The sequence below is a fragment of the Chrysemys picta genome, chromosome 3, assembly GCF_011386835.1.
Source record: "Chrysemys picta bellii isolate R12L10 chromosome 3, ASM1138683v2, whole genome shotgun sequence".
Classification (NCBI taxonomy): domain Eukaryota; kingdom Metazoa; phylum Chordata; order Testudines; family Emydidae; genus Chrysemys; species Chrysemys picta.
In genome coordinates this window covers 91,460,669-91,481,607 of record NC_088793.1, presented here as the reverse complement: position 1 = coordinate 91,481,607, position 20,939 = coordinate 91,460,669, and the positions used below count along the sequence as shown (strand labels likewise).

The following is a 20,939-nucleotide window of genomic DNA, read 5'->3' as shown; positions in this document are numbered from 1 at the left end:
GTGGCATGACTTCAGCTGCTAATAGTCTCACAGGAGGCTATAACTCATCTTCCATGGCACAGGTCAAATCTGGTTATATGCCAAATCTAAGACATTACAGTGACTCTAGGAAGAATTATATTTCCATTGACGTTTGGCATGACCTCATCACTTAACGATGTAGAAGGAGGATTCATCCAGCTTTATGTACATTCATATGACCCTTCTGAATCAGCAAGCTATTGCCCTGATTTTGCCACCCCTATGTATGCTAGGCTGGACATACTGAGCAAGTTGTCTTATTTAAAGCATCACAGACTAAGGCGCTACACAGTATGAGTAAAGGCAGAATCTGGCCCCCTGAGATTATGATTTTTTCCCCTTCTGTTCAAAATAGATACCTACTATTCTCTCATCCCTTAATTATTTTACAGTGTTAGTATATGTGCTATATTCACTTATAACATACTTGGTGGCTTTTAGAAAGGGTTAATTTTTGCCTACAAGATGCTGATGCCTCCACCACAATGTTGACTGCTGACAATTAACACCTCTTGGGCCACTATGGACAGTTTCCCATTTATTGCTTTTTCAGGTGCTAAAGCTGATCTCCCCAGGTTTCTTTTCCATAGCTCCACTTCACTGACAGAAGGATGATTAAGTTTCTCTCTTGTCCTCATTGTGTAATCACCTCTAATACAAATGAGTAGCCACAAGTGTCATGACAGGATCCCTCTAAGCAGAATCCTTTGCAAATTAGGGGGCAGAGCTGTGATAAAATGAGGTACAATCTTTTTCCTCAACACAGGACAAAAAATAGGTTTTGGCACAACAGCGAACAAAATAAAAATGGGCATAATAGCAAGTTACCTTGGAAGGAAGCGCTACATGCTGTAGATTTCATTAATATTTATCAGAGTTTGTGAAAAATCAGTTAGATTATACATAATGATATTCAGTCATTTTATGATATTGCATTAACAACATTTACTGTTATAACATTGATTTAGCTACATGCACACAAAGAAATTTAAAGGAAAAATTTAGAACTTAATATTTCAATATTGGTACTTCAGTAAGTGTGTGCTAATGTTAGCTGTAGCATATGTGCATTCTAAATAACTAATAAGCTTAAAGTCTAACTTGATTTTGTGAAAAAAAGATACCTAAGCGAACAAAAAATCCCCCAAACAAAATAATTGAGCTAGTCAAGAATTTTCCCATCAGAATGATACTCTGATGGAAAATGCAGTTTCTGCAGAATTGAAATTTTCCATAGAAAGCTCTTGATTTTACTGAAAATATTTGATTTTCCTTATAGAAAAATCAAAATGAAATATTTCATTTTGGGACACTGATCCAAATCAGAATATTTCATTTTGTCAAACTGACCCAAATTATTTTGTTTCAAAGCATTTCAACAAAAAATTAAACTGCCTTTCCGTATCAGGGTATTGCCTTATAGGAGTTGTAGCCATGAGTCTACTCACATAGTCAAACTTAAACAGATGCTTAAAGTGCTTTGCTGGACTGGGGCCTGAGTATTCAGCATCTTGTAGGATTAGTCCCGTAAGAAGTTTGAAGGATAGATAGGGAAATCTGTGGTTGGGAGTGAAGGAGCCCAGGCCTTTTCCTTCTGCAGGAAATGAGTATTTTCCCTCTTTCTAGATCAATGCAGATATCTAGCATTGCTAGAAAGTACAATTCTAACTGTTCATGCTAACTGCTGTTGTGAAAATGTAGGGTTATGGGAGCATGAGGACACATGTATGGTGTTGTTTTGCTGTGTAGAATACAGTAGCAGGGACAGATTTTCAGCTGGCATAAGCTGGTATAGCTCCATTGTCTTCAATATAGCTATGCTGATCCACACAAGGTGAGGATCTAGCCCTGAGTATTTTGCACAAAGTTAAAATAGGCAATACAGTGGAGCTATGTATTGTGGCTAAACTAGCAGCGCCACTCTAGCAGGTAAGAAGGAACAGGAAGGCTGACCTGGAAAGATATGGGGAGGGAAGGAAGTGAACACAGGTGCTAGCGAGACTGGAGATAGAAGTGGGTTATTCAATACGGCAGGGGAAATATTCCCCTTTACTGGAAAGATGGTGGACAGACAGAGAAGGCCAGTCCACAGGGGATTCAGGACAAATCTAGATTTGGAAGAGCTTAGTAAAGAAAGGGGAGTCCCACTCAGGGAAGTTAAGGATGCCCCCGAAGAAGTTATTGGAAGCAAGTGTTGCAGTTCCGCAGTGAAATTCTGTTTAGCGTCTCAAGTGAATGCCTCCATATTCTATATGTATGCCTATATAGTCCTCCCAATCAATTTATCCATTCAGAAAGCAAACAAAAGAAAAACTGGGGATGATGTTATTTTTGACTTCTACAGTCGATTTCATGGTTTGATTTCTGAAATAGAAAGATGGGGTCATTTAAGAAATCTTAAATTTTGCATATGAAATAGAAGAAGCTAAGCTAGAAAAAAGTTTTCTGATGTGCCCAGCATTCAGAACTGAATCAGTCTGTACAAAATTAATATAATTACTATGTGGTTTTCATCTGTTAATGATGCCAAACAATCAGAGCTACTAGAAAAACGGTTCTAGTCTAACACCCACAAATAAATACATACACAAGCAAAAAACCCAGTGTGGGGCTTGTTGGGAGCAAAGCCATATTTTGGCCTGACAGAAGCCTGCTGTGGATTTTAAGAGTCTGTTCTGATAATGTTTAACAGTGTAAGTATAAGGAGAACTGTGTATGTGTAAGAAATTACAGAGTACGTGAGAAGAAAAGAAACTAACTAAAAAAAGCTAAAAAAGACTGGATTGAACTAACACTATACCTGTACTGGTAGGGGAGGAGAGATAACATGGAATGAGAGACTAATACATATATCTAAAAAAAGATAACAAAAAAGGTATTTATAAGCTTGTGTAACAAAGGGAGGTTGAAGCTGTACTGTCCAGTGCAGGAGGTGACTGTGATGAGTTTGTCCTAATGAGCTTCCCACTTGTAAGTAATTGATCACTATTTGCTGAGTGTTTTGCCTTAATAGATATTTGTTAGACCCATCTGCTGAGTAAGTGAATCCCAATCCAATGGGGTTTTGTCACATGGCAATATTAAATAGACAATAAATGAAATGGCCATGTGCTGCTGTAGTGCTCTATAGGAATTTTATGGAATGTGCTTGGATTACCACTCTCCTTGCTTCTGTGTCCATTCCTTATCCAGGATTTTTCTGGGCATCCTGCCAATTCCAGACATTCCTTCCTGGTAGCCCCTGCTCCAGGCTATTCATTGGGTGCCCTCCAACTCTTGCTGTCATTCTTCTCTGGCCCAACTTTAAAGAGCAGCCTGATTTAAACACCTTCCATGACTACTGTCCCTATGGGTCATCCTCCCTCAACACCTATGCCCTCCCTTCTAGAATAATTGTGCATATGGTACCAAGTCCTACCCACTCCCAACTTACTTCATGAAGGCTCTTCCCACTGGCACCAAACACTGCTAAGTGAAGGAAATGAGGATGCATTCAAATCCCACTACATCAGGACTTGAAAGGTTTAGCTTAACTCCCCAGCTTTGCTATAGATTTCCAGTGTTACCTTGGGCAAGTAACTTAATCTTTCTGTGCCTCAGTTGCTCATCAGGAAATATTAGCATCCCCATTTTACATTCTCCCAGCCTTTGTCTATCTTGTTTATTCAGCCTGTTAGCCCTTCAGGGCAGGGACAGTCTCCTACTGGATGATCATTCCTGGCCATGGTGCATTAAATGTTGGTTTGTGTTCCAACAGTTTAATCCACAAAGTTAAACCTTCTTTCATTTTAAACTTGATAGCTGTCCATCTGAGGATGGGCCAATTACCAAACTTTCATACCTCAGGCAAAACCAAATGTTTTTGACACACAATTTTCAGACTGTGTTAGGATCTTCTGGGGAATTATGTATTAGGTATTGCTCTTGATAGAAAGTTTTAAACAGTTTCAAAACTCAGTGTATGATAGACATGATAATAATGTTCTAAATCTAAATGTGGAATGGCATCACAGTATATGTCCCAACATATGGTAACATTTAAAATAAAAAAATATATCACCTCACCCACCTTGTCTCCCCAGTATTTGGTAACATTTTCAAAAACACTTAAGTGACTTGAGAGCCCAAATCTCATTGAAAGTCCTTACTCATTTAGGAGCCTAAGTCCCAAGTTACTTTTGAAAATGAGACTTTTGGGCTATAACAATTCTGTAAACTGTTTGGTAACCGTTATGCAAGATCTACACTTGCACTTTCCAGCAAGAGCTATGTTTAACCACAGTTTTCCAAAGAGCCTTTGATGATGTTCCCACAACCCAAACTGAACTGGGAAGGCAAAGAAAGGCTGAGCAGCAACTTCCTAGAGAGACTTCCTAAGGATTGACATGCCCAGAGATCAGCATTCAGCAGTTCTGAACATTTTTAATAGATACCAAGTTTTAGAACACTCCAAAACTTTCCAACTCGCAATCTAGACCTAAATGCATGTATATGAAACAGGAAGAAAGGATCAAGGAGATTGTTCACGTGGAAATAATGAGGCAGAAAGGATACAGACTTTTCTTTCACAGAACACTACTGTATTGGTTATTGATTAAAATAGTCCTTTCTAATGAAAGTTTGCTTTTTCCTTTCATCCAGAGAGTATGTAATTTTTAATGTGTTGTGGAAAAAAGGATAAGTTAATATACACAGAATAAGAATGTCATTAGATGCTTTTGGAAATTTTAAACTTTAGCCATTCAAGAGCCTAAGTTCCATTTTTAGGAGCCCAAAGCTCATTTTAAAAAAGGATTTAGGCTGCAAATAGCTTTGGGCTGCTAAATCATTTAGGTATTGCAACCCTAAGCACAGCAGTGCCTAAATACGTTTAAAAAAATCTGGGCCTAAGTCGAATTGAATGAAAATGGAACTTAGGCTCTTAAGTGACTTAGATGCTTTTAAAAAACAGGATTTGAGTGCTTTGGAAAATTTTGTCCATAGTGACTAGATCAGAGGTCCCCAACCTGTAGGGTGCGCCCTCCTAGAGGAGCGTGGAGGAATGTTTGGTGGGGCACGGTTGGGGCCCAGGATAGCCCCCATGTGGGGGTAGGGAGGGAGCGCCAGCCAGCTCAGCTCCTGGCCCTGGCCCCCGGGGCATCTGCGGCCAGCATCAGCCCCCAGGGGAGCCCCCACTCCCACCTCCAGTTATGGCCTTAGCCTTGGTCACCTTACCCCTGTCTGTGTCCCTCCCTCCCAGAGCTGTGGCCCCGCTCCTGGCCCTGGCTCCAGGGAGCAGGGCGGAGGGGGCAAGGTAGAAAGTTTGGGAACCACTGGACTAGATTCTACAAAATAGCTTACAGAAGCTACCTCCCTTCCAAAGAATGGTACTTACCTTGTCTGACAGCTAGTGTAGTGGTGTAGACCAAAAACAGGAGGATGTAATTGAGGAAGCTCTGAAAAACAGGAGTGTTGGCATGGAAATCCTCTGACAAATACTTGCTGGTCAGGCCAATGCCACAGATAAGAAGGGACAAAACCTGGCCAAGAGCCACAGACAGCAAGAGCTCCCTAAAAGACACAAGAAAAAACACAGACATAAAACACTCAGCCAACCAGGAAATCCTTATCCTCCTCTGAAGAGCATAAATCCAAATGAAAGTGTTAAAACATGGGAAGAAACATGATGGCCTTGATCTCTAATGTACCTGGTAGGAGTTGTCTAATAGGTATTACCATCTCTTTCCTCAGCATTTACTGAAATACTTCCCAAACACACTGGTTTTTGTTCATGTATTATAAAAACCTCTGATTATGAAAAGAATAACAGTGAAATTTCACGCACACAACACAAGGGAAAGATTTTGTGGATTTGGGTCCATTTAGTCTTAAGACTTCCTCACCCCTTCCCCCAGTTTGCTTGTGTGTGTCTCAGAGTAAAGACCCAGGAGTATAACTTCACATTTGCAATACAATGAAAGCGTACAGCTGTCCCAGTATTTAGTATGTGTCTCTCTGTATACACAACCAAATAGAGAAAAAAAAAAACATGTGATTTTATCATGTTTCTAGATCTACATTTTTATAAAATAAAATGTATGAATGTACTGTCTTCCTTCCTTTGTTCTCTCATCTCATTTCCATTTTGCTTTCATTTCTTTTCTTCTACTGTGTATCTTTTCTTTAATCTTTTTCACCATCTTGTTTCTCTCCTCCACTCTTTACTTTTTTGTGGATTTTTCCTCTTCGAAAACATTCTTTTCATCACTCCTTTTACTCCAAGAAACTTGCTTATCTGAACTGGCCTCTTGCTTCAGTTTATCTTTCCATTCCTCATCCCCGCCCCCCACCATTTACTTCTTCTTCCTCCATGTTCCTTCTTTCTTCTGCCTGTCCAATACTCCTGCCCTCTTTCCCCCTCTCCATCCCCTCCATGTTCTCCTTCAGCATCCTCATCATTTTCTCCTTCCTGCCCATCCAGTCCTGGTTCTTTGTTATCTCTTTGCACCACAGTTCACTTCAACCCAGATAAAGAACATTCAAGTGTTACTTGCTCATGCTTCCAGCTTGGTTACAAGATAGTCTACACATGCAACATAGACATCATTGAAAAATTCCAGCTCGAAGGAGTGGGCTTTAGGGGGGAGGGATAGCTCAGTGCTTTGAGCATTGGCCTGCTAAACCCAGGGTTGTGAGTTCCATCCTTGAGGGGGCCACTTGGGGATCTGGGGCAAAATCAGTACTTGGTCCTGCTAGTGAAGGCAGGGGGCTGGACTCAATGACCTTTCAAGGTCCCTTCCAGTTCTAGGAGATGGGATATCCCCATTAATTTAATATCATTTTTTGAAAATTTTACCCTCAAGATGACTTTACTGAAAACATGCCCACACACTATTTTGTTCCTATGGTTGTGCTGATGCCAAGTCTATTCCATGTCTGTGTCCTGCTCTGGGGGGAGACAGGCAAGGCAGCACATCAGTGTGGAACACTCTTCAGCTAGGGTGAAAATCTTTTTTATACACTACCATCTCCCAATATTAAAAATCTTTCAATGTTGCTTCCCTCTCCCTGCCATATCTCCCTCAGAGTGACTGAATATTTGGCAGCTGTGAAGATCTAGGCTACAAAGACCCCTTTCTTAGTAACCTCAGGTGTCAGATTTGTTTCCCCCTTTCTCAAGCAATCCTCCTACTACTGTGTCTTGGTGCCAGTCATGGTATGAAACAACCAAACAAGCCCAGGGAAGCACAAGCTGTTGTAGAGCACCGTCACCCCCTTTCCCCCACCCCATCTTCCTCCTCCCCCCCCCAAAAAAACAAAACAAAACAAGCAGTCTGACAGAGAGAGAACAACCTTCACTGTGCTAGATCCTGCACTCTTACAGGAGGTTTTTGGATTAGTGGAATCTAAGATCTTGTTGTGCCATTGCACTCCATATGCTTTATGAAAATATGCTTATGAATGTGAATATGATGCAACTGGAATACGCTTTATGCAAAAGATCTCTTGTAAAGTATCATTACAAAGCTTATAATCTACTGAGTGTGTTCATCCTATTTGTTTTCATGTATTATTTCTATGTCCAGAGTTAGGAGAATAAGATATAAACGTGTATCACTGATGTAAACATATTAAGTGCAAGCCATTAAGGGTGCTCCAGAAAGAATCAGTTGTAAATGGCCTTAGTTACTTGAAAGCTTTCCTGTGTATGTGTGGGCCAGTCCATGGGGAATGGAGACTAGAGGTCTTACAGTGACATGTGACCATGTTACCTGATAATGAAATCCATCTTAAATCTGGTACTTTTGCATTTAGAAGGACTGGTGGGGACTCAGAGAGTCAAAGGATTCCCGCCTTGTGCCAAAGCTATAAAAGGGGGTGAAGCAGGACAAAAGGGGCTGTCAGTCATGAGAAAACTCCTGCTTACCACCTGAGATGTCTGCTGGAACTAACAAGGACTGTACCGGGGAAAGGATTGGGCCCAGACTAGGAAGGAGTCTAGTCTGTAAAAGAAGCTTATTGGAACATCTCTGAGGGTGAGATATTACCTGTAATAGTTTCTTAACGTATTAGGCTTAGACATGCGTGTTTTGTTTTATTTTGCTTTGTGACTTACTTTGTTCTTGTCTGTTATTACTTGAAACCACTTTTTACTTAATAAAATCACTTCTGTTTATTAATAAACCCAGAGTAAGTCATTAATACCAGGGGGAGCAAACACCTGTGAATATCTATCAGTGTTATAGAGGGCGAACAATTTATTAGTTTACCCTGTATAAGCTTTATAAAGAGTAAACAGATTTATTTGGGGTTTGGATCCCATTGGGAATTGGGTGTCTGGGTGCTGGAGCGGTAACCTGCTGAGCTGTTTTTGGTTAAAGTCTGTAGCTTTGGGGGCATGGCCCAGACCCTGAGTCTGTGTTGCAGCAGGCTAGCATGTCTGGCTCAACAAGGCAGGGTTCTGGAGTCCCAAGCTGGCAGGGAAAACGGGCTCAGAGATAATTTCAGCACATCAGATGACAGTCCCAAGGGGGTCTCTGTGACCAAACCCGTCACACATGTAACCACTCCTTCCACCCTTCCATCGTTCACTCAGAAACAAAACATGCCTCTGTGAAATAAAGATATCCAACTGGGATGGTGTCACAGGATGGCTGGGGCCCTGTGATTAAAAATGGATCCAGCTCCCCTGTTCTAGAGAAGGTGCTCACAGTCGAGCCAGTTAAGGGGACAGGGCTGCACCTGGACGATAGCAGTCAGAGGGAGCTCATTGAAGACAGAGCTACAAGGAACTGTGCAGTAAAGATGCAGGGAGAGATGGTCTCTGAAGAAGGGACTGGGGCTCGTTAAGAAGACCCAGATGGAAGGTGTGTTTATCCTTTGGAGAAGGCAGGCTGGGCTTTGCATCTTCTCCAGCTGCTTAGACAGCAGAAAGAGACAGTGCCTTGGGGGCTTTCCCCAGTTTAAGACTGGGTTGAAGATTTTTTTGTTTAGGTTTTTTTATTATTAATACAAAACTCCAGACCCAAGAAGGGCTGCGAGTGGATGAGCAAAACTGCAGGCAGTTCTATTTAAGGAGCCCTGAAGAAGGGAAAACTGAGGCAGACACTGTAGAGGCACTCCTGGCCACGAGAGGGTGCTTGGGTGGTGGCCACCATGTTAAAGATGGCACCAGAACAGACTAACATTAGTGCTAAAGGAACCACATATCCATAATTCTTGCCACTGCTGCCTATTGATGAGATACTGTAAAATTTGAAGACTCACTGAAATTTAGGCAGATCCATCTCCTAGACACTTGTAGTTCTTTTTTTATCCATTTAGATGCTGCTTCAATTACTGTCTTTTCTCTAAAATGGAGGTTCATGCAGCAGCATCCTCTCATTACTCTATGCTAGGGGCCTTTATAAGTGGTGCTTGAATTGAGGAGTTAAATGCATGCAGGTCTGTATGCATATGTACTTGGTTGATTTCACACAGGCTGTGGAATGGTTGCTTGCCTTCTCTAACCTTGACATATTCCAGATATGACCATCAGCAAGCATCACATAGATACATAACACATCTACAATGGAACTATTGTGGAGGCAAGTGCCTCAGTTTTTATTCTCATACTCAGAAAAGTGAACACACTCAATTTATCACTCATGGAAGGAGGTTAGCAATAGTGGTTTTTGCTCCACATGGTGGTCTACTGCTGGACACGACTAATCTTGGCAGATCCTTCTTTTAGTGAGAGGCATGATGACGTGGCCCTCAAGAGCAGTGTGTGCATAAACTCAGACCTTGGGTTCTCTATCTCTCCAATATATGTCACCTTGGATTGACAGGCTATCCCAAATCTCACATAGAAAGTAACTAGTTAATTTGGCAGGGCTTTATGTCAGAATCATTGCCATCCACAGGATAAGCTTCAGTTCTGCCAGCAGTCATTTCTATCTATGTAGAAGTGAAATATTTTCCAACAGCTGATTCATTAACATTTCATCCTGCATGATACCAAATTCATAAGTGAGAATTCTTCTCTTAAGACATCTATACAACTGCCTACAGTCCTATTTATAGGATGTCCTCTACTTCTGAATGTAACATTCGGTAACAATATTAATGGCTACTTTGCAGTTCTGCTGATGTTTTCAGTTAACTGCATATTCTGTGTTGGTCTTTGTAGCTACAGATGGGTCAGTGTTCAGTTAATTCTTTGTCCTCAGCCCCTAGGTGATGCAGTAGAATAGCTTTTCATCTCTGCTAAGTATTCAACTCTTGCATTTGCTATTAATACAGATGCCAACCCTCCAGGATTGGCTGGGAGTCTCCAGGAATTACAGATTAATTTTTAATTAAAGATTGTCATGTGATGAAATCTCCAGGAATACATCCAACCAAAATTGGCAACCCTAGCTATTAAATATCCTTAAATCAACTCTTACTATTGCCTCCACAGCATAGCTGGAATTCCCATTGGAGACAAAAAAGCAGTTACAAGTGCAATGGAATTAGAGAGGGGCAAGAATCAAGACTCCTGCTCTGAAAGTACACAAGCTTTGGAAACAGTTTGGATGTGGATCAGAATATTATCTCTAAATAGAATTCACCTTTTGAATATAACCAATGTAAATAAACCCCGTGTCCCTAGAGTCACTGGATCCCTTAAAGCACTATAACAAAAATGTCTGTTATAATTAGTGCTACAGAGCAACAGGAAGTTCTTCTCTAACCTAGGAAGTGAAGACTAAAATCATATAGCCACGCCCTGCTGCAATATATCATGCACTCAGAAACAACATGGTCAAGCCCTACTGTTTTTGCTCCCCTCCCCCCAGACATATTCCATCTCCAAAGTAAGAGTACTACTGAGTAGGGTGGCTCAAGGGAGAAAGGCTGAAGTCTGTTAGCCTCATAATTGTCATTGATCCTCTTTATAGTCCAGCTTCCTTTTTTGCTTCCCACCTTTCTTTTGTTTGAGTCTTGCTTCTGAGCTTGACCACACAGCTTTCTGACTATACAGTACTGCACTGGTTGGAAGGTGGGGGAAGGTGTCCTACAAGGTCTTTTCCAGCTCTCATTTCTATTATTTTCTATTTAGAGTGTCAGCTTTTCTGTGCAGAGACTCTCTTCTACAGCAATGAACATAGTGTTAACATTTAACAAGAGTATTATAATCATTAGATGGTCATGAATTTATTGGAAATAGAAAAAAATTCATGTAGTCCTTAAATTGCATCAGCACTCCCAATACTGGACTGTACAAACAAGACTGAAGGGTTATGGATAGCTAGTCTGTCCATGACTTCCATATCCACTTGTCTTCTTAATTGCTAGTGCTGCAAACTCAAGCTGGGATTAGAAAGTTATATTGTGTTCTTCCTCCAGTCAGAACTTAGTTTATCATTTTGTGGATGGCATGTGAGGCAGAATAGAACTCAGCCTGCTCTTTGATAGCTGCTCTGCCTCTGCAGCCAGAGGCGGCTCCAGGCACCAGCCAGGGCCAGCTCCAGGGTTTTGGCCGCCCCAAGCAGCCAAACAAACAAACAAACAAAAAGCCACGATCGCGATCTGCGGCGGCAATTCAGCGGGAGGTCCTTCGCTCTGAGCGGGAGTGAGGGACCATCCGCCGAATTGCCGCCGAAGTGGCCGCCCCAAGCACCTGCTTGGTAAGCTGGTGCCTGGAGCCGGCCCTGGCACCAGCACAGCAAGCACGTGCCTGGGGTGGCAAGCCGAGGGGGTGGCAAGCCGAGGGGGTGGCATGTCGGTCGCTGTGAGGGCGACAGTCAGGCGGCCTTCGGCCGTGTGCCTGCGGGAGGTCTGCTGGTCCCACGGTTTTGGCGGCAATTCGGCGGCAAGTACGCCGAAGCTGTGGGACTGGCAGACCCCCTGCAGAAACGTCGCCGAATCCGCGCGACTGCAGACCGCCCGCAGGAGTGCCGCCGAAGCCTACCTGACTGCCGTGCTTGGGGCGGCAAAAAACATAGAGCCGCCCCTGTCTGCAGCATAAACATTAATCAATACTTGTATTCAATAATATGCAAAAATGGCTCAAATGAACACGTAATGCAGATCTCCTGAGTAGGAAGGGCCCTTATATATACTGTAGTTTCTTCTAAGACTGTTCACCGCTCTTCAAAACCTCTTACCCCAAATACAGAAATGTCTGCTTGAATCATAAGTGACTTGCTGGCTCCATTTATCAGCATGGAAGGCTTTACTCTATCAATTCCACTCACCAGTGAATCAACAATGAACCTTGACAGAGGGCTGGTTTCAGGGAGCTAACTGAATAAGAGAAATTAAAAGTGTGAACAACATAACAGGCTGCTGACATGGTGAAAGCCTTCAAATGAAGATGTGTTATTCTGTTCCTTTGGCTGGGCAGAAATATGGAAACTTTTCCCGACCCTTTAACATAGGGACAACACAAATCTCTTTTTTTTTTAAATTGGTGGAAATGTCAGTCACTATCCAGAAGCAACAACAACACACAATGATATGGAATGATGCACAGATTGGTTGGCCCCAGTAACAAAGTTAAACACCTTCATTGTGCAGAAAATGCTTTATGGGACAACTTTTCCAGTTCATTTCTATTCTTCCTACCAACAGTGATCTAATACAAAGTACTTAGCTCCAGGATTTGGACAGACTCAGTAACCTCTCTTTCAGTTTTAGGGTAATACTTAAACTGTGGAAAACTGGGAAATATTTTTATAAATGTCATAGGCCCCTCAGTGTGTGTGTGTGATATTACTTTGCCTGAAAGAATAATTAGATCAATAATTAGATTTGCCAGAAGTTGGGAATGGGCTACAGGGGATGGATCACTTGATGATTACCTGTTCTGTTCATTTCCTCTGGGGCACCTGGCACTGGCCACTGTCGGAAGACAGGATACTGGGCTAGATGGAAACTTTGGTCTGACCCAATATGGCCGTTCTTATGTTCTAAAAAGGTTAAAGAAACCAGGCAGAAAAGGTAAAAGCACAGTGACCTAGATAAGGAGTGTCCCCTCAAACACAATAGCCAGGTTTACAGCCGTGAGGAGTCCTCAGCCCCAACCCTGGCAACAGGGCTGTTTGCCAAGGCTGAGAATCTGAAGAGATCAAAAGACACTGGTCACTGAAAGGACCTACCCTACAGAAAAGGAGGAAGTTGTCTCTGGCTGCAGACTGACACAGAAATACTGATTGTGAATTAGAGGTTTGCAGTGGGGAAGCTGTAACTTGGTCACCAAGAGAAAGGAGTATACAAAGGCTAAGTCAGCTCTAGCCAGGGGCCTGAAGGGGTCACCAAGTGTAGGAAAGCATTTTTATTCATTTTAAATCCATTTCTTGAGGGCTGTGTACTTTTTTGCATATAAATCATACTTTGTTTTGAAGAATCTGCTTCTTTGCTCCTTCATACTGTTACTGTCCATGGGTTCCTGAAGGGAACTCATACAGGTGCCAAGTCTATTGGGCCTGCTGTATCACATGGTTGACAACTAGGGTAGTGTAACCAAATGTCCAGTTGGATCACAGGGTCCCACCCCAAAGAAAAGTAGAGGCATGGGCCTGCCACTTGAAAGGGGACTGAAAAGTGTCTCTGAAGGGGCAGCCTACCGAAAGACTGTGGCATAACCATTGAAAAGAAATTAGTACAAATTCAACAATTACTTAAAAAGTTCTCTGGGTCCTGTGAGTCCCTTTTAAAAGTCTCACAATGTTGCTGAAACATGCAATATTTCAGAACCCCTGTGTTTTAACTGCAATATTTTTCTAAGTTCTTTTTGATGCTTCCAGCCATACATACAGAGTATGTCACAAAGAGAACAGCTTCTTCTGTTAGCCATCAGCAGTACACATCCATTAAGCAAGTGCTACTCATTCATAAGATGAAGAAAAGTAGTAGGTTTTGATTGGGGGGGGGAGGGCTCAGTATGCAGCATCAAAGAGAGACTCACTACAAAAATGTTAAAGAAGGAAAGGGGACTTTAGGTGGGTTTCCCCAATTTTGGAGCATACTCTTACTATTCGTGTATTCTATTTCTCTACCCATTATCCCATTTAAAAGTCATAATAGAGTAAGCACCATAAGCTCTTTCCCTTTTCCCACTCAGGCAAAGGGGGGAACCTCATTCTTCACTGGTCCACATTAAGACTTTAGAATTAAAAACAATTTGAAGATTTTCTACTCTTCTGCTGAATAGCTCACACTGATGATTCTCCTCCAATGATGCTTGGAAGAGGCAAGTTAGGAACTACTTCTTTGATATCTTGCTGCCAATTGAATTCAGTGCTGTATTATAATCGTAACTCCCTCTAGATGCAGCATGAATCCATTTCAATCTAACCAACACTGGCAATTTATTGGGACCAGTTTTATTCATGGTATGGCAGCAATATCTTGAATAGTGGGATAGAAAGCTAGAATCACACCCAAGCCATCTAGTGGCGGCAGCTAGCCATAAATATGTTGAGTTTGATTTATGGTGTTTTGAAAGAGATACAAGCAAATAATTCTTTATAAACTCTATCCTCATCCCAGGATAATCTCAATATCCTGCCATTCTGCAATTTTAGTACAATCACAGCTCAGCATCATCTCATCCTCTAAACGCTAAGCACTGCACTGCCATTTGGAAAGCTAAGAAAGCCACACATTGGGTTAGAACTCCCAGCAGAAGATGAAAGCTGTGAGACAACATCAGAATGGCTTATAAAGTAGAATAATTCACAAGGGGCCTGATTCTGATCTCATTTACACCAGTGTAAAGGAGTTAATGCTACTAAAGTCATGGGAGTTACATCAGTGTAACACCAGTGAGCAAGGAGACGGCAGCCCAAGCCTGGCACAGGAAGCCATTTTATTCTCCTTAAAACGTCTGTGCTTGCAGTTGGTATGTGCTGGTTTTTTTTTTCTTTGCTACTTTGATATACTGGTGTTTCTATAATTGTTCCACCCCACCCCCCACCCCCCAGTTATCAGTCATGTGGACTTTGGAAACCCTAAAGGCAGAAATTCCAATATCAAACCACTCTAAGGTTAGCTTCTCAGCCCCTGGCACGTACACCCATATATGACATATAGCTGTTAGATTTCCTCAGGTTCTCATGCAATTCAAATTTTCATATTGTTACAGTTTCCTGGTTTATTCTGCTTTGTGTGGCTTGTTTGGCGGAAGAATTTTGCAGCAGTGCATCTGGGGTGCTAGCCCTTGTGCCCTGTAGCTGCAGTACCCCGCAGGCAAGACAATAGATGGACAACCCACATCAGTGACTGGATCCCCAGAGACCATAAGCAACTGCTTGGCAGAACGAAAACACGCTGGGCTGATCCCATGACAAAACTTTGGCCAGAAATGGAAAGAACATGCTCACAAGAAAACGGAATGGTATTGCGTTGACTTGCGTTCATGGAGGGACGGACAAGGACAAGCCAGACAAAGGTGACAACGGTGATATCGTTACAGCATTCAGTTTGAACACCAGACCAGTACAACTCTTCTCCATAATAGTAAAATGCCTTTTATGACCCAACATCAAAGTGGGATTACATTCTGAACGGCTTATAGGGGCAGCATACTATGCTAGTGATATCTAACCCTTTTTTGCTGAACCAATGACCTACAAAGGTGGCTGAAAGGTTTGAATACTCAACCCTGACTATTTGTTTTGGGAAATGCTTACTTCCATTGGGTTATTGACAATTCTATTTTGAGCACCATCCAGGTCAATTTCCTTCTTAACAGGTTCCCCCTCTTCTCTTTTTTACTTGGCCCCATTTCATTGCTAGGTCCCATTGCATCTCTTACAGCATACCTTAGACAGTGAAAACTCCTGGTACTTTTAATCTCCAGATATTTGAAAAAGTACCAGTCCCTCAACGTAACTCAATATCTGTCAGCCAGGGTTTGAACCTGGCAGATTCTCTCCTGACCTGAGTCTATACCAGGTTAGCAGCAGTCTATATAATAATTTCATAGTATGGTGTAAGAACAGACATGGAGGTAGAAATATACTTCAGAGACTGAGTTATTTATCAAAATATTATAAGGATGTATTTTGAAAGGAAAGAAGGATCTCATTTGGAGACTGGTTACTGTTAACACAGATTAAAATTGATGAGGGCATGTATTTCATTTGAGTGCATGGTTTTACCAAACTGCTTTACTTGAGGGCACTTCAATGTATTAATATAAACAGCAGAAGAAAAGAGATCACTATATTAAAAATTCTAGTCTGAGTTCATTAGGAATTTCATGCTCCTCTGTGACTATCAGACCAGCTTTATTTGAAGTGTTTGAATATGGATGTAGCACCCTAACTTTAGGCACCCATCTTTAATTTTGACTTTTCTGTCACTATCTCAGGAAGAAAGGGAAAGACGTATGATTTAAAAACCCAAATGTCAACACAAAAATAGGATGCTGCTGCTGCAGTATGGAAGAGCTCTTAGGTCCCAGTGTTACACCAGACTTAAATAGGGACATACCAGGAAAATAGACATTACTACAATATATTGCCACATTCACCTTACATGTATATGTGGCACCTGAGAAGTTTAATTAACAGGATGCTTCTAAAACCTTCTTCATGGCAACTAAAGCAACTGGCCAGTTATTTTTGAAAGCTGGGGCTATAGATTTCTAATAATTTTCAGTCTGGCACACCTGAAAGCCTCTCAGCTGTTCTGTTTGATTTGATACTGTCTATACCTAAAAGGAGAGAGAGAGAGAGAGATTTTGCATCTATTTAGTAAGTGTTTTCCCCGTGCATTCTTACTTTTACACCATTCTTGTGTGTGCACTACACAGGGGAGAAATCCTGAAAGATGGCACACGCAAGCCTCTCAACCTCCACACCTCTCCCAGCAAGACAAGTTTTATAACAGAAATCTTCTGTTAATACATTAAAGCATCTGTATCCGCTTATGACAATTTACATAAGTGATCACGACTTCCAAAAATAAAACACTGAAAGCAATGAAGAGCAAGCAGATTCATGTGCACAAGTGCTGTTAACAGTTAATGGAGTTGGCACCTATAAAATATTTATTATATTAATCAACTATTCTCATCATGTTAATTCTCAATGATTACATTAGGCAATGCCCTGTGTAATTGTAACTGTTATAAGGCTAATATTTAAAGGCCTCTTTTACTCTGACAGTGGCACAAATAAACCTTTCAGAGCTGCAGAATCATAGGTAATAGCCATCACTGGACAGTGAAATAGCAAAGCTTGGATCCCACCTAACATCATAAGAATTTTACTCAAATATTTACATAAAACTCAATGAGTGAAGTTCACCCCTGTGGAGAAGGTCAATGCAAGCCTCACACATCACCTATACTTCCTCAAATATGAGTGAGTCAGAGTATTTTGACCTTACACATACCATTCTCTCATAAATTAAAAGGAACAGGAGATGTCACCCTCCCAGAAAGGGAAAAGATCAAAAGCACTGCAAGGAGGCGTGTGTATATGCCAAGGAGAAAAAAATTACATGAATTAGCTAGTCACGGAACCAAGAGAAAATTTCACAAGCTGCATACCAACATAGTGAAGGAAATTTTCAGATGTACTGAGCCCTGGTCACAATCTTTGCTGGTGCAACTTGCAGTTGCAAATGTGCTTGAATTTTCTTAACATGTAAAATGTATTGCATGCAGAACTCTAAGCACAAGCACTTCTAATGACCTGACCCCTACCCACAACCAAGGAGTTGAAGGGGCATGTAAAGCACTGAGATCTATTTTACAGCACCCTCTTCCTGCTGGAGCCAGGTTTGCTCTTGCTGAGCCAGCTCCTTCACTGGGGAAATTCTGCCTGGAGCCCTCTCACAGAATCCAGGGATCCATTAATTCCTCCCCCCTTTTATTTCAAGCCTTTTTAAGAAAACAAGATCAAAGCTTCACAAACTCTTCCCTCAGAGTCTGTACAGGGTAAGTCATCCCTTCCCCAAATCTGTCCTTCACCCCTCTAAGTACATCAACCCAAAATTTCCTGGCTCTTGCCTCAGAGCCTTAGTAATAACAGGACTTCCCACAGTCTCCCTTCTGCCCATTTGTTTCTTGGAGCAGTTCCTTGTTGTGATTGCTCTAGCCACAGCCCATTGGGCCCACAGCTTTCTAGCAGCTATTCCAACTCCCCCCTCTGTTTCCTGCTGCCTTCTTTTATGAGGATCAGCCAATTAAGTTGCGGGTCTTTTTCCCAGGTGCAGTTGCAGGGCTCATCAGCCAGCCAGCCAACTGCTGGCCTCTGACCCCAGAGAAATGGTATCCTTTATACCTTCCCAGAGCTACTGCTCAGATTATTGTGTGGGACAAAGCTATAGGTTCAAAAAGTGGCAGATGCAAACTGTATAGATGCAAGTTTTCACTTAATAAAGAAGTGGCTGACTTTTATAAATTAGAGCTACTAAGTAAATTAAAAAAGAGGGATTTTATATTAACAAATACACTGTGTTTGGTGTTTTTGTTATTAATTATTATTTTATTATTATTATTAGTTTGCAGTAAAATAGCACCAAAGGGCCACAGAGCTGGAAGGTATAATTTCCTGCTTAAGGAAACATGCCTGTGGTAGCTCTGATGAGCTGTAGCACCAAAAACGGAAGTGTAGCTGTGGTGGGAGGGGCCAGCTGCCTCAAATATGATCTCATCCAAGATACTAGGTATGTACTTTGGGTGGCTAGACCCTCCTGCTGGTCCTTCCGCCTTGCAGCTACACTATTTTTAGCACAGTAGCTCAATCAGAGCTAGCATGAGTATGTCTATTCAAGCTGGAATTTATACCTTCCAGCTCCAGTACAGACATATCCTAAGAGATTATTCTTGCCCCAAAGAGTTCACAATCTAAATAGACAAAAGAACATAAGGAATAGGGGGAAGGATATAATCTATAAGTGGAGTGAACAGTATGATGGTTTGCAAATATCCATCTAATTTAATGAGCTGATTGTTGTTACATCTAAGTCTTTTGCCTGACTAGTGGAAAGTATTTTTAATGTTTATGATAATTATTACACTCTTTTGGGATGCTACTGATAGTGTTTTTATTTATATTTATTTCAAATCTATACCCAATGGAGTCAAAATCTGCTCCAAGATAGGCATATGCAACTTACACTGGCCTCAAACTTCTTTCCAGCAAATTTTTGCCACCAGCCATATGCAAAAAATAGGTAAGAACCTGGGGGGGGGGGGAATCCTTAAATTGCACCCTGAAAGTTTGTCCCTTAACTGTACCATTGCACACTGAAAGACCTAAGAGGTTTACCATTTCACTGAAGTCTGGTCTACAGAGGGTCCCAGTTTGGTAATAAGCAGCATTTGCTGCTATATCTTTCCCCAGTCACTAACCACTTCAAAGGAGATATTTGTACGCCAGTGGCTAATTCTGCTTCCATGTCTCCTGCAGGGCCCTGCTTCCATGTCTTCCTTCACGATTTCCTACTTTTGGTTGCTATTCCAGAAGGTTCATTTCTCTGCAGCTTCTCAGAAGGGAATAATCCTCAAAGTTGTTGCCTCATGAAGCTTGTGGGGAACACAAGATATCAAGTATAGATTGGTTACAACTTTGTATGCCTGTGGCTAATTCTGCTTCTATGTCTGCACAGGACCCTGCTTCCATGTCTCCCTTCACGATTTCCTACTTTTGGCTGCTATTCCAGATGGTTAATATCTCTGCAGCCTCTCAGAAGGGAATAATCCTCAAAGTTGTTGCCTCATGAAGCTTGTGGGGAACACAAGATATCAAGTGTAGTTTGGTTACGACTTTCAGATGTTTGGATGCCTAAAGTGTATCCAAATGATCTGAATCTTTAAGGCCTGATCAGGTTTGTTTCCTGGGGGAAAATTTTGTTTCTCAGGGTCTTCTTGGATCTCCTGATGTTCTGAACACTCAGATGACAGAAGTGGCGAACAGTCTATCTGCACTGGGCAAGAAGGACATATCTTTCCCTTTCAGATGGGAACCTCACCAGTTACTACTATCTTTTTCACATCAAGACTGGATTACTACAATGCAACACCTGAAGACAAATTAAAAACCTCAACTAGTGCAGAACATGGCTTCTTGCTTTGCCTAGTGGTGTTTCTCTCAGGGAGCACATTACGCTTAGGCTTTTTGATCTATACTGGCTTTGAGTTTGTTTTCATGTGCAATTCAATGATTTTCATGATTTTGATCATGGAACCCCTAAACGGTTCGGGTCTCTGTTACCTTAGAGACCTCAGCCAACATTTAAAAATAATGACTAGTGATTTTGGGTGTCCAACTTGAGGCACCTTAAAGGAGCCTTATTTTTATAGAGTGGGTGCTCAGCCCCTTCAAAGAGATCTCAAGTTGGGCACCCAAAATCACTAGCTGCTATGGAAAATCGTGGCCCTCCTTTCTGCTTCTGTGACACTGTGTGCAGTGAGCCTTCAAGAAGTGCAGCATATAAACTGATCCTATGTTTCTAAAGAAAGGGACTAATGCTGCTAGACTACATGTTTTTACTGTTTGCACCACAGGATCAGCATGTCCTTTTCTCACAACACATACTAAAGACAGTCATTATTTTCCAGAAACCATTAACGAGAGTATAATAATGGGAAGTCCAAAGTCAGGATTTTGTGTTTAAATTCCTATTTTATGCAAAAATTGAAAAAAGTATCGTGAGCAGGAACAAAATTATAGATAATTTGTCTATTACTAAAAATAAGTACTGCTCTCTTAGTAAGGAGAGACCTTCAATTTTAGGTACAAGTTAAGAATGAAACAGGTCTGGTTTATTGCTTTCCCCTTCAGAGCCAAGATAAATCTCTCCCTTTCTCCCTGCCTTTCAATAAAGCGAGACAGCATGACTCCTTCTGACAGCTTTGAAAATGTATTACAGACTTGACACACGTTGATGGAACACACATTAAAAAAAATTAGGGCACTGATCTTATTTTGCTGCTTTTAATAGAGTTTAAA

The 20,939-nt window shown here is 41.6% G+C and overlaps 1 protein-coding gene across 2 annotated transcripts in view; it reads right to left on the bottom strand.

Annotated features, from left to right (window-relative positions):
- The window catches only part of SLC35F1 (solute carrier family 35 member F1), a 369,666-nt gene that overhangs the window by 139,891 nt on the left and 208,836 nt on the right, over nucleotides 1-20,939 (bottom strand). For both annotated transcript variants that reach the window (XM_008175891.4, XM_065588392.1), the window contains exon 2: nucleotides 5,396-5,571. In XM_008175891.4, coding sequence (XP_008174113.1) covers nucleotides 5,396-5,571 — 176 coding nt within the window. The remainder of the gene's footprint in view (nucleotides 1-5,395; nucleotides 5,572-20,939) is intronic.